The sequence below is a fragment of the Vulpes lagopus genome, chromosome 7 (assembly GCF_018345385.1).
Source record: "Vulpes lagopus strain Blue_001 chromosome 7, ASM1834538v1, whole genome shotgun sequence".
Classification (NCBI taxonomy): domain Eukaryota; kingdom Metazoa; phylum Chordata; class Mammalia; order Carnivora; family Canidae; genus Vulpes; species Vulpes lagopus.
The window spans coordinates 106,402,884-106,416,816 of NC_054830.1; the positions used below are offsets into that span (position 1 = coordinate 106,402,884).

At 56.0% G+C, this 13,933-nt stretch overlaps 1 protein-coding gene across 1 annotated transcript; it reads right to left on the minus strand.

Moving 5' to 3' along the window:
* Window positions 1-1,019: 1,019 nt before the first annotated feature.
* Window positions 1,020-4,846, minus strand: EGR1 (early growth response 1). The gene is made up of 2 exons (XM_041764234.1): window positions 4,271-4,846; window positions 1,020-3,577 (listed from the first exon to the last, which is right to left on the minus strand). The coding sequence occupies exons 1-2, from the start codon at window positions 4,569-4,571 to the stop codon at window positions 2,250-2,252; spliced, it is 1,629 nt and encodes a 542-aa protein (XP_041620168.1). The 5' UTR covers window positions 4,572-4,846; the 3' UTR covers window positions 1,020-2,249.
* Between the last annotated feature and the right edge of the window lie 9,087 nt (window positions 4,847-13,933).

Below are 13,933 nucleotides of genomic sequence, written 5' to 3' on the forward strand. Positions count from 1 at the left end.
GGCTTGAGAACTGGCCCTTGCCTCTTCTAGGCTTCTTCGATGCCCTCAGGTGTCTGGGGACATGGAGGATGGGAAGGAGAGGCTGAGTCAGCTCCAGCCTTGTTACTACTTCTCAGAGCCTTCGTGCCCACCCTTTACCTCCCCCGAGTGTAGATAGCAGGGATTCCCAAGAACATAGCTTTCCCCAACCCTGGGTAGAGACATGGGGCAGGGCCAGACAAATATGTGGGGCCAGGAAAATAGCACGGCCTCTGGGCACTCATGTTCCACTTTAATTAACCAGATAAAGCAGGCAGTCCACCAGATTGAGGAAGAGGCCCAGTATCAAGAAGAGATCCACATAGTTCTCAAAGAATTCACTCCAGTGACACACAGCAGCTAGGACTCTGAATGGAATTTCCCTGTCTTGGGGGTGCCTGGCTGGCTCAGTAGAGCACAGGACCTTTGATCTCCCCGTTGTTAAGTTTGGGTCCCATGTTGAGTGCAGAGATCACTTAAAAAAAAAAAAGGGATCCCTGGGTGGCACAGCGGTTTAGCGCCTGCCTTTGGCCCAGGGCGCGATCCTGGAGACCCGGGATCGAATCCCACGTCAGGCTCCCGGTGCATGGAGCCTGCTTCTCCCTCTGCCTATGTCTCTGCCTCTCTCTCTCTCTCTCTCTCTGTGACTATCATAAATAAATTAAAAAAAAAAAAAAAAGAACTTTCCCTGACTGTAAAAGCCCTTCAAAGCCTTCAATAAAGATGGCAAAAGTGGGGGCCCTGGGTGGCACAGTTGGTTAAGCGACACTCTTGGTTTCAGCTCAGGTCCTGATCTCCCATCGTCAGATGGAGCCTCAAGCTCACGCCCCACCTCCAACTCCCTCATGGAGCTTTCCATGGGATTCTGTGAGGAGTCCGCCTAAGACTCTTTCCCTGCCCCTCCCCATTGCACTCTAATAAATAAATAAAATCATCTTTAAAAAAAAAAAGATGGCAAAAGGGCCCCCGCCCCCAACCCAGGAAACACGCACCCAACCGCAGCTATTTTATTTTCTTTTTAATTTTTCTGAAGGATATACACCACATATCCCATGGGCAATAAAGCGCATTCAATGTGTTTATAAGCCAAACAGTCACTTTGTTTAAGCAAACACAAGTACAAAGTAAAATAAAACCACAAAATAATGAACTGCATGTTCATAACATACAAAAATCGCCGCCTACTCAGTAGGTAACTACAACATTCCAACTCCTGAATATATTTATAAATTTACATTTTCAGTTAAAAAAATAGACTTTTGAGAGTTCAGATTTTGTTTTAAATTTTGTTTTCTTACATTCTGGAGAGCCGAGGCTTAGCTCAGCCCTCTTCCTTATTTTGCTCCCAAAGCCTCCCCCGAATCGTCACTCCCTGCCCCCCTTAAGGCTAGAGGTGAGCACATCCCTCACAATTGCACATGTCAAGCTGTCAGCAAGGCGCATCACACAAAAGGCACCAAGACGTGAAACTTTTTAAACCAAAAGGACGGAAAAAAAGAACACTTTCAAAAAAAAAGAAGAAAAACCAAACCATATTTTGTCACGTGTGAGAGTACAGTCGGGCACTATTTACAAAAAGTTAACGGAACGTCACTCTGACACATGCTCTGATTAATACCAAGGACTGCTGTTTCAAAAAAAGCTTCAAACTTAATCGTCACAGCATCATCACAAAATAAAGGATCACCGTTGGTTTGCTTGGCTTTTCTTTTTTTTTTTTCCCCCCAAAGGACCTAATTCCAAATAATACAATAGAATATGCAAATTATCTTCACATCAAGAGTACCCCAAGAAAAACAAAATCCATGGCACAGACACTGTACAAGGGTGCAGGGCTGGGCTCTGAGGAGCCCAAACCCCATTTTTGCCAACTTGATTTTCTAGCATCGAAGGGAGCAGGGGGGTCAGGCATACGATGGAGATGATACTGAAATGATATATCCAAAATCCATGCAAATCAAGTTCTTTGGATAGAGGTGAAGAACTTGGACATGGCTGTTTCAGGCAGCTGAAGTCACAGGCAGTAGGAACTGCAGAGGAAGGGCAAGTGGGCAGAAAGGATTGCAGGCCAACAGACCTTCCACACCAGCCCTGGGGTGGAGTAGAGGGGGAGGATTTGGCTCTGAGAACCTCCATCTCACCTAGAGGAACCCCCTCCTGTGGCCATCTCCTCCTCCTGTCTCTTAAGTCTCTTGTGTTTCTTTCTCTTTTCCCTGGTTTCTCCTTTCCCTTCAGCAGATTTCAATTGTCCTGGGAGAAAAGGTTGTTGTCATGTCCGAAAGCCCTGCAGAGGCGCTGAAGGAGTTGGTGACAGCCGAGGAAGGGAAGCTGCTGACTTGGGCCGGGAAAGCAGGGGGGACGGAAGAGTATGTGGTGGCCACTGAGGGTGAGGGGAAGCCACTGTGCACAGGGGATGGGTAGGTTGAGGAACCGGGAGAGGAGTAGGAGGTGGGTACAGGTGACGGATAGGAGGTGGTGGCTGGGGAGGGATAAGAGGTAGTAACCGGGGACGTGTAGGAGGTAGCCACCTGGGACGGGTAGGAAGAGAGGGAGGTGGCAGCTGAGGAGGCCACAACACCTTTGTCTGCTTTTTTGTCCTTTTGCCTTAAGTGGATCTTGGTATGCCTCTTGCGCTCATCGCTCCTGGCAAACTTTCTCCCACAGATGTCGCAGGCGAAGGGCTTCTCGCCCGTGTGGGTGCGGATGTGGGTGGTGAGATGGTCACTGCGGCTGAAGTTGCGCATGCAGATGCGACACTGGAAGGGCTTCTGGCCGGTGTGGATGCGGATGTGGCGCGTGAGCTCATCGGAGCGGGAGAAGCGACGGTCGCAGGACTCCACCGGGCAGGCATATGGGCGTTCGTGGGGGGGCGTCTTGCTGGGCCGGTTGGGGTACTTGCGCATGCGGCTGGGCTTGATGAGCTGGGACTGGTAAGTGGTGTTGAGGGCCTTCAAGTCCTGGGAGCCCGACTGCGTGGCAAAGGCCTTGATGGTAGACAACGGAGTGAGCGAAGGCTGCTGGGTACGGCCCTCCAGGCCTTGGAAGGGCTTCTGGTCGGGGGTGCCCAGGCCCAGGTCGCCCTGCTGTTGTGGAAACAGGTAGTCAGGGATCATGGGGACCTGGAAGCCACCCTTGGCCGCAGGGTAGGTGGGAGGCGGGTACTGGAGCGCGGCGCCCGTGGAGCCCGGGAAGGCCTGGCTCTGCGGCTCCGGGAAGATGTCACTGTTAGGCGTGGGGAAGGTGGGCGCCGCCGAGTAAATGGGGCTGCTGTCGTTGGACTGGACGGCACAGCTCAGGGGTGGGCTCTGAGAGGCGGAGGAGGAGGAGGAGGCTGCTGGAGACGGCGCCGAAGACGAGGTGGCCGGTGGGTTGGTCATGCTCACGAGGCCGCTGACCAGGCTGAAGAGGGGCTCTGGCCACAAGGTGTTGCCGCTGTTGGGTGCAGGCTCCAGAGAGAAGCGGCCAGTGTAGGTGATGGGCGGCAGCCGCGTGGTTTGGCTGGGGTAACTGGTCTCCACCAGAACCTTCTCGTTATTCAGAGAGATGTCGGGAAAAGACTCTGATGGGAGAGGCAGAGAGAGGAGGGAGGCCTGGTTACTGGAGAGCACTCACCGGAGGCCGCGGAGGACCCGAGCTGCCAGGCAAGAGGCCAGGCTGGCCACCGCGGGCTCGCGAGCTGGTTAATAATTGATAGCGGCAGATTGCAGTGTTCCCGGCCCCGCTCGGCGGCAGAGCCCATTTCGACAACAGCTGACGCAAACACGGAGAATCCCCCTCCACTGCAGCGCACGGCGCTCCGCAGCGGCGGCTGCGCCACGCAGGGATCCCCGCCAGCGCCCCGACCCCGGGCTGCCGGGTCGTCCCCGGCCCGCACCACCGCCCTCCCCCGGGGCAGGCGGCAGGAAACGCCAGCCCGTCTGGAGAAAAGGGGGCGCAGCCCCGCTCTTCAAAACAAGCCCTCCCCCACCTCCACCCACCCACGCAGCCCGACAGGAGCCTGCTCGCCTGCGCACCGCTGGGGGCGAGGGGGGCGAGGGCGAGGGCGAGGGCGAGGGCGAGGGCGAGGGCGGACGTCCGCAGGTATCTCGCCAACACTTGCCCCCGAGGACGGAAAGGGAAGCCCCGCTTGCACCCCACAGGTCCGGGAACGCTGCTGCGCGGAAGGGGGGCGCTGCCAGGCGGCGGGGGAAGGACTGACTGGTCGCCGGGCTGGTGGCGAAGGGGCTAATCCTCGGCGTAGGCCACCGCTTACCTGCGGTCAGGTGCTCGTAGGGCTGCTCGCCCGCCTCCCCCTGAGGGTTGAAGGCGCTGCCGCCGCTGCCGCCGCTGCCGCCCCCTCCACCTCCACCGCCCCCGCTGCCGCTGCTGCTGCTACCGCCGCTGCCCTCCGAGGCCCCGGCTGCACCGAGGAACTGGGGAGCCCCATTGCTCAGCAGCATCATCTCCTCCAGCTTGGGATAGTTGTCCATGGTGGGCGAGTGAGGAAAGGAGCCGAACGGGTCGGAGATCTGCAGCGGAGACATCAGCTGCATCTCGGCCTTGGCCGCGGCCATCCCGGACGGGCGGGCTGGAGAGCTAGTGTTGGGGCGGGTGGGCGCAGCCCGGAGCCGCGGCTGCGGGGGACACACTCTCGGGGGCCTGGCCGGGTCACATGCGGGACGCAGGGCACACTGTGGCCAGGGCAGGTGGGGCCTCCAGGCTCGCCCTCGCCGCCGGCCGGTGTGGACGCGGCGCTGCTACCGGGGCTGGGGCAGGGGCCGGTCCTGCGGCGGCGGAAGCTGGCGGCGGCGGCTGGCGGCGGCGGCGGCTCCCCAAGTTCTGCGCGCTGGGATCTCTCGCGACTCCCCGGATCCGCCTCTATTTGAAGGGTCTGGAGCGCCACGGGTCCGCCTCCGTCGTGACGTACATGGCCATATATGGGAAGCAGGAAGCCCTAATATGGCAAGACCGGCCGGGAGGACCCGGAGTGACGTGAAGCCCCCTACCCGAGATCGGTGAGCACCGCGGTCCCGCACCCCGGCGCCCTCGCCGACTCCTGCACCCGGGGCGCCCCGGCCTCGAGAAAGCCTAGGGCTCGGGCCTCCGCTGCGGGCTCCCCGGCCCGGGCTGCTCCGGAGTTCCCAGCATTGCCCCCGCCTCTTCCCTCCGCCTTCTCCCCTCCTCCCGGAGCCGGAAGCGGCCGGGCCATATCGGGCCGTTCCAAATAAGGCGCTGCCCAAATAAGGGTTGTTCCGGCGGGGGATCCTTCCTGCTCCTTATATGGCGTTTCCGGGTCGTTGCTGGCTGCTCCCTGGCTCCCTCCCTCCTCCCGGGCTCCAAGCCGGGAGCCCGAACGTGCGCAGGAGCTGGGGACGCCCAGGTGGAGGTCTCGGGGCGCCGAGCGCTAGGAGCACCGCGGCTCAGGCGGTTCCCCCGCGGGGACTGGCCTGGGGAAGCCCGCGCCCGGGGCGGGGGCGAGGGCGAGTCGGGCCGGGGTTCTGCCACCGTCATCCCGGGCCCTCCCGCCCACCTCTGGGACCGTGGGAGCGGGGCGGGAGCTAAGGGGAGGAGGGACTGGCTCGCCGGGGCAGAGGCCGCCCAGGAGAGGCGGAGCGTGACCCCTCGGCCTTGACCGTTGGCACCCTGCCTTCCCAGGTGTCATCGGGGAAACTGAGGCTGGGAAAATACCCGCCAGGTGATCCCCTACGTCCCTTTGCGTCGTGGTGGGCCGCCTGCTCCTCAGCCGGGAGCTGGCGGTCCTTGTGCGGGGGGGAGACTTTCCCACCTTCTCCGGAAGCAGTGGAGGCGGGGCGGGCAGCGCGGCCGTCGGAAAACGGGGCTTCCCTGCGGGCTGTGCGGGGACCCCTCCAGGCCAGCGCCGAGAAGCCCGCTTGGCGGCCTGGTGCTGCCCCCTGGAGGCCCCCTCTGCAGCTCGGAGCCCCGGGCCCGGGGCCGAGCGGGCTCTTCCGCCGCCTCCCCGCCCCCCCTCCCCCCCGACTGGTGCCGGGCACCGAGCCAGGCCAGGGGAGCCTCCGACGCAGTGAGCGCGAACTGAGCAGGCGCCGCAGCCCGGGCTGTCCCCGCAGCCCCCGGGGAGCCGCCGCCGCCGCCGCCGCCGCCGCCGCCGCCGCCGCCGCCGCCGCCGCCGAGGCGCCCGGACTGCGCGCGCGATGACGCTGCCCTCCCCGAGCCGGGCGGGGAACCGGGGCGCGGGGGCCCGGGGGGCAGGCGGGAACCAGTTCTGCGGGTCTCCGCGGAGTCGGACGTGACGGGGAAGCCCCTCGGCCCCATCCCCACCCCCCGCATTCAAGGGTGCACCGCAAAGCAAACAGGGATTCCGAGGGGGAAGGTTCCTGTTCTTTGAGTCCAGGGGAGGTGTTGTTTTGGTGAATTTACTTCCGAAAGTATGTGTGTGGAAGGGGAGTGCTGAGGACACTGGGACAGAAGGGGGTTGGGGCTGGGGTCTCCGAACCCAAACTGGTCTGAGTCAGGGGAGTTAAATTGGGGGGGGGGGGCACAACTCTTGGACTTCATTCCTCTGTATTCCCTACCCGCACGCACAGGCAGAGATACACATAACATTTTCGTATAAAAATCTATTTAAGGAATCTAGCAATGAACCCTGTCTGCCCTCAAGTCTGAACTCCCCAACCCAAAAGCCTAGGGTGGGGTGGGGGGCCCACTCCCACCGCCCACCGGAGTTTTTCTTTAGGAGCATGAGTGATGCACCTCTCCGAGGCCTCCCGCCAGCCAGGGTCAGATGGTCTTGGATCTCCATGCCCCTTTTGCCACTCCCTGGTGGGGTATCTTGCCTAGGCTTTTTGTATATTGCTTTCTTCAACTGTAAAATAGAGCTAATGTTATTGGTACCCAAGTGGGAGGATTGCTGTGAAAAAACTGAAACTTAGATAGATTCTCTGAAGTCCCTAAAGCACAGTGCCTACCTTGCAATTGCTATTCAATAGACACTGGCTATTGTTATTTTCAGGAAATTCACCCACCCATCTTCAGCCTCCAAGTAAACTCCAGGGACCCTTTTCTGAAAAGAGGTACAGAGAGGGAGAAACATTCCAATTCTATCACAGGGGACATTGTCCTGAAGAGCTAATCTGAATCTTTCTTGCTGAAGTAGAACATCATTTCCCAGAGCAGAATTTTTCAACCCTGCTGGTTTAACTAAAATCACCTGTAGAACTCTGGGGGGGAGGGGGGGAGATTTAACCCTAGAGCACTGGAATCAGATTTTTTCTGAACTTGTGAGTACCAGAACTGAGTGGGTTCCTCATCCTAAGAACCTATTTCTGTTGCCGGGAAGCTGCCCAGATCCCAAGAGCACATCTCCCAACCCCAGCCAAAGCAAAACCAATTCCCTTCTGATTCTAATATGCAAAATGACCTTTCAGGTTCTTGCTGAAGCTGGATGCTGAGAATCCTTATAGTCTGCATCTTTTGTTTTGCATATGCAATATCAATTCCCCTTTCTTTTCATAATAGCTCCTAGCCAGTGATTTCCTTGGGGAACCAGTCCAGTGCATGTGGTTAGAGGAAGATAACCCCAACCCAGATCTAGGAGTGGGTATGTCACTCACATGTAGACATCCATCTAGGATGCTCCAGTCTCAAGCATTCCAGATCCCTAGCCACAGCGGTTGAGTCAGGATGGGCATATGATCCAAACCAAGCCAGTGAGAAGCACTTCTGGGATATTTCTGGAACTCTTGAAAAAGGGCAATTTTCTCCTACTAAGCCAATGGAATGTAAGCCTGGAGGCCATCTTGCCTTGGACTGCAAAGCCTACCTGAACAAGAAGGCAATGGAAGAAAAACATAGAAGGTATCTCCTTGCAGATAATAAGTTTTTGGATACAACCTGGGCTTTTTAGTTATGCAGTCCAATGCATTCCTTTGTGATTTAATAGAATGGGTTCGTTTCAGTTTCTGTTACAACCCAACAGTTTCTGATTAATACACTCATTATCCACAACAACAAAGAATTTTTCTTAAGACTTTCTGTGGGCAGGGCCTGGGAAGGCCCAGGGCATCGGCCCCTGCCTCTAAGGAGCTTACAGTTGGGTAGAAGGAAGACCGAATTCCATGTTGCAAGAGAATCAAGAATAGGAAGTTGTCCTGTTAGCCACCAAATGTCAGTTATGCTGAAGAACATAGAAGATAAGAGGAGGGAGAGGTTCCAGGGAAGGGGGCAGGGATGATGAGATTTTGGAGGAGAGAGAACATGAGAAGGACCAAATTTTGTGGTGAGGAAGTGAAGCAGTTTCAGGCCAGGGTTGAGGGTAGGGAGGCCAGGACAGTCCTTGTGTGGTCTGTCTGGAAAAAAATGGGCTGGAGTTGAGAGGGTTCCAAGGGGGAGATAGTAGGAAGTAGGTTTGAGTAAAGCATTCTTTTCTTCTTCTTCTTCTTCTTCTTCTTCTTCTTCTTCTTCTTCTTCTTCTTCTTTCTTCTTTCTTCTTTCTTCTTTCTTCTTTCTTCTTTCTTTCTTCTTTCTTCTTTCTTCTTCTGTCTTCTTTTTCTTCTTCTTCTTCTTCATAAAAAGGGCTTATTGGCCACTGCTTGTATCAGAAGCAGTGCTAAGTCTTGGGAATTCTGCAGTGAAGAAGTATAGTTTTGCCCTCTTGGAAACTGCCATTCATTGGGATACTTGTGTCTAAGTAAACAGATACGTAAATAAAAATGATTTCAGATTATGGGGAGTATAGCGTACTAGAGAGGTGAGGGAAGGCGTCTCAGAAGAGATGAAATTTATGTGGAGACATGAAGGATGACAGGAAACCAATGCTACCCTAGAGGAGGTGAGGGGAGGGGACGGTGAGGGGAGGGCATTCCAGGCAAAGGGGACAGTGGCATCAAGACCTCAGGAAAGAGAAGGCCATGGTCTGACGTTTAGGGCCTCTGGTTGAGGTGTGGGCTATGAGATAGGATGACCTGTAGGCCTCTACCCTCGTCTCCTTCTGCCCTCTACAGCTCTTGCAGGACAGGAGGTGGCCTTCACAGCCCTGCTCTGCTTCATGGTGTATGCCCCGAAGACAACTTCCATAGGAACAGTGAGAGGAGCTGGCTCCAAGCCCCTACACACTACCCAGACCTTAGCCCTCTCCATGACTGGGAAACCAGTGCCTTGGACCTCCTCCCTGGGTGGGTTATCCCTAGACCTGCCTTCTTAGCCATAGGGCTGGAGGCAGCTAGGTCATCCTCTGGTCTATCTTTTGGCCGATGGCACATGCTCCTTTGCTGTGACTGGGGGACTGAAAGGGGAGGAGACAGGATGAAAAGAATGGTGCCCCTCCCCAGGAGCCAGATCTCAGGTGGGGGGGGGGGGGTATTGAGTCCCTACCTAGTGACTGACAACCAGCCTGGTGCCCAAAGGAAAGACTTTAAGGAAGATTGGAGGGTGAGGAAGAGCCACTTCTGGACCTGGCCTGAGTGCCCATAGAACTCGAAGGGGCATTTGGGATGAGTCCAGGGCTCTCACACCTGGCCCTCTGGGGATGGGTGCCAGAAGACCTGGGAGAGACGAGAGGTGCTTGGTGGGTATCCAGGTCTGAGCTGCTGTCTGCAGTCTTCCTTGAAAACAGGACAGGCGAAGGGTCAGAGGTGAGAGCAGAATGAAGCTTGCCCATGGCAGATGAGGCTCCAGGTGAAAGCCAGTGGGAACCTCAGAAACTCGAGCCATGGCTGAGCAGCCTGCAGCTCTCAGAGAAAAACAAGCCCCTTTTTCCATTGCCACTTCCTCCTCCCCAGCCCCGGCTACGTCAGCACCCACATGTGCTGCTCAGATCGCGGTTTGCCTCCTCTGTGGCCAGCCTGGGGCTCAGGAAGTGACTCTCCCTTCAGTTCTGTAGGGCTGCCTGTCACTCTTTCCAGTAGCTGAGGGGCTCCGCCGGAAGTAGGGAGGGCCAGGCCTTCAGTCTGTCCTGGGACAGCGCTGTTCCCACCCTGCAAAGGGCTGTGAGGGGTGAGGAGAAACCCTAGAAGAGGCCGGGTCTGGTGCAGGGTAGGGGTCGGGGTGGGGTAGAGGTGCGATGACAGAAGAGGAGGCACAGGCAGGAAGGATGACTGCAGGAGACAACAGAGAAAATCACCCCTGAGTGCTGGAGTATGAGGCCATCTCAGGTGCTCCAGCTACAGATGGGGAAACTGGGTTCCAGACGCCAACCCCGAGGCCTAGGGTGGGTGGAGACTCACCGGTTCTGAGGAGGGCCCATGGAAAGTGACGCTGAGGCCTGAGGCAGAAGGGGTCCCGGGGCTCTGACGAGGGAACCTGACCTGCTCTGATGGATCCAGGAGCTGCAGGGACAGACCATGGAGGATTTGGTTAAGGTTGGGGGATCTGCCTAAAAGAGTCAGGGTCTGGGTTGCTGTCCTCAGAGTCAGCCTAAAGGGTCATGCGCCAGAGTTAGGTTAGGCCTCCAGTGCAGAGCCCTGGGGAGGTGGCCCAGAGCATCTGTTAAGGGAGGAGGCAGTGGGTGAACACTCAGGCCTCTGCGTCCTTTCTGCCCCGGATTTAATGAGCAGATGCAGAAAGAGGTTGGCATCCTCGGACATCAGTCTTTTGACCTTGTGCCATGTGACCCCTGTCCCAGGCCCAGGAAGATGTGGCCTGTGGTGCCTTCTTTGCTACCCCCACCCCCAGCTGAGTGTGCAGCAAAGCTGGCTGCAGAAATCTCTGGAAGCTCGTTGGGCAGGCAGAGGGAGGGGAGTGTTACATAAGAGCCCACTGATGTGCAGGAAGTCTAGAGCAGCCTTTAGATGAGAAAGGCAGCGTTCCCATCCAGCCTAGAAAAGCAGGAATAGCAACAGTGGTTATTTCTGGCCCCTCACCACCGCCCATCCCAGCGCCGGGGCGCTCAGCTTCATGGTGGGTGAGCTCGGACTCTGCAGACCTGCTGGGAGGGGGAGGGCAGCAGGAGCCAGGCCGCCCCCTGGGGTTACCCCACTGTAGTGCTGGCCTCACCCCCCCACACACACACCAGGATGCAGCAATCAGCGGAGGGTGCATGTTTCTTCTGATTTTCCTTGGTCTCTCAATGCACTCTCTGCCCCCTCCCCACCCCCAGACACACTTACAACGTGACAGGCTCTGTGCTAAACATTGGATGGGCGCTTGTCTTCACAACGCCTAGTGACATAGGGGCCATTGTCACCCCCACTTCAATAATGAGGAAGGGGCTCAGAGAGGGTGGGAGGCTGGATTAAGTTCAGAGCCAGGTGGTGGGGTGGCCAGGATTCCAATCCAGATAGTCTGGCTTCAGAACCTCTGGGCTGAAACCTAGCTTGTGCCAAGAGCCACGTGTTTCCTGGGGCCCCAGAATGCACTGGACAAAGCTTTCACCCCCTAGGGGTTCTCCAGTCAAGTCACATAGGGTTTGGCCTATAGTGAAAGGTCATTTCAACAGTCACTTATGAAACATCTGCTCCTCTAGGCATTACAGATAAGAAGAGAGGTAAGAAGGTGATTCCCTGTTTGCAGGTCATGGGCTGGTGAGGGAGGCAGACAAATAAACAGGCAGTGGCAGCAGTGGGAAGTGTGCTGTGGTAGAGGAAGCAGGGACTGCGGGAACTCCTCTGACCCCCATGGCTGATGTGCTCCCCAGGACCTGGGACAGCCACCTGGCCATCGGGCAGGAGGCCGGGCACGGAGTCCAGGTGTGACAGCAGCCGGAAGCCCGCCGTCACACAGAACAGGGTGAGGCCTGGGGCCTCGGCTCTGGCTGCCCACGTGCCTGCAGGGGCCTCTGGCCAGAGGCAGGGAACGAACGCCGGACACCTGGATACCCGGACTCACGGGCCAGCAGCTCGGCCCAAAGATGCACCCTGCCCTCGGTGCAGTGGCAACCGGGGGGCCAGGGGGAGCGACTGGCTGCAAGGTCTTCCCTTTCTCCTCGTCCAGCCACCCCCTGCCACTCTACCTGGGTGGGAACTCTGTTTAGGGTAAAGTCAAAATGAGCCACTGAAGGGGAGGCTGGAATACAGGAGGAAGAAGAGATTCCCTCCTGATTATCGATTATCAATTATCACACTGACAAGAGGAGATATGAGATAGGAAGAGTTAGCTCCTGTCCTGGGATGGGGCGTCGGGGCGGCTCCGTCAGTCAAGCGAGCAGCTGGCTTCTGGTTTTGGCTCAGGTCATAGTCTCAGGGCCATAGGATCAGCGGGCTGTGCGCTCGGTGGGGAGTCTGCTGGAAGATTCTCTCCCTCTATTCCAGCTGCCCCGACTTGGGAGCTGGCTCTGTCTCTCTCTCTCTCAAAAAAAATAGGGGATCCCTGGGTGGCTTAGCGGTTTGGCGCCTGCCTTTGGCCCAGGGCGCGATCCTGGAGTCCCGGGATTGAGTCCTGCGTCGGGCTCCCGGCATGGAGCCTGCTTCTCCCTCTGCCTGTGTCTCTGCCTCTCTCTCTCTCTATGTCTATCATAAAGAAATAAATAAATAAATAAATAAATAAATAAATAAATAAATCTTTAAAAAAATAGATAAATAAGTCTTTATTGGGAGGACTGTCCACAGGGGGATTCTGTACCCCAGGCAGAAGCAGCTCTTCTGTTCCTGTCAGCAAAGGAAGGGATCACTGGAACCTCAAGGGCTCAGTTGCTCCCTGGCCAAGCCTCAGAGAAGAGCCGTCATGGCAGGATGACTGAGTCTTCAAACTGACATTGGACTCAGTGTCTTTAAAAATATATATATTGTGATAAAATATACAAACCATAATATTTACCATTTTAACCATTTTTCTGACCTTTTTTAAAATTTTTTTTTTAATTTTTTAAGTAAGCTCTATACCCCAACCCGGGGCTTGAACAGAGGAGATAAGAGGCGGGTGCATACTCCACCACCTTAGCCAGCCAGGCACCCCACCACTGTAGTCTTTTTTTTTTTTTTCATTTTAATCATTTTTAAGTGTACAATTCAGTAGCATTAAATACATTCACAATGTCGTGCAACCATCACTGCCATCCGACTCCAGAACTTTTTCATCACCCCAGACGGAAACTCTGTACCCACGAAGCCAAGCCCCTCCATCCTGCCCCCTGGCACCAGCTTCTATACCCTCTGTTGTAGTTTCTGTCTCCGTGAATTTGTCGGTTCGTGGCACCTCGTATGAATGGAATTCTGACACTTGTCCTTCTTTGACCGCCTTGTCTCACTGAGCGTAATGTTTCTGAGGTTCATCCCTGTTGTAGTGACATGTTGACACATTCATGTGTCAGAATCCCACTCCCCCCCTAAGGCTGAGTAATATTCCACTGTATGGATGCACCACTTTGTTTACCCTTTCTTCTGTTGGTGGACACTTGGACCGCTTCCCCCTTTCGACTACCGTGAATAACGCTGCTGTGAATATTAGTGGGCAAGCATCCCTGGACTCTGCTTTCATTCATCATCTACCAGCCATCACCAGAGGGATTGAAGTTAGATTTAAGAAGGACTTCGCGATTTTGTCCTACCTCTGACCAAAGCAGCAGCATCTCCCTCTTTTCATAGTTTTAATGACCACAATCTGCCTCCCCTAATCCTACCCTGGCTGGAGTAATGCCCTGAATGGCTGCACTTGTGTGGGAAAGAGGCTTAATAGGGGTCACTCTGGGGTCATAGCGATGGATGGTTTATTTTTAGGAGCTGGGTGGTGAGGGTTTCATTGTCTTCCCTCAGCTCTGGGTACGTTTGCCACCACTCCCCTACCCCACACCCAGCTTTCTCCTTTTGCTGGCAAATCCAGGCTGTCTCCCTTTTTCTCTCCCAGGCTAAATTGGGAGTGTGAAGCTGCTCTTCTTCCCAATTTAGCTTTTGAATTAAAGTGAGAACTGAATGTGGCTGGAACGCTGACTCCCATCTGCGTGTGTGAGAGAGAAAGGAGAGCAAGTGAGCAGGAGCACATGCAGGGGGAGGCAGAGCAGGGAGGAAGCCCATCGGGGCAGATGCCGTCC

Bases quoted from the DNA above. Each gene is read 5' to 3' on its own strand.
- EGR1 (XM_041764234.1), bottom strand. From the start codon at position 4,571: ATGGCCGCGGCCAAGGCCGAGATGCAGCTGATGTCTCCGCTGCAGATC. The intron at 3,578-4,270 runs GTAAGCGGTGGC...CTCTCCCATCAG, and splicing joins CTACGAGCACCTGACCGCAG to AGTCTTTTCCCGACATCTCT.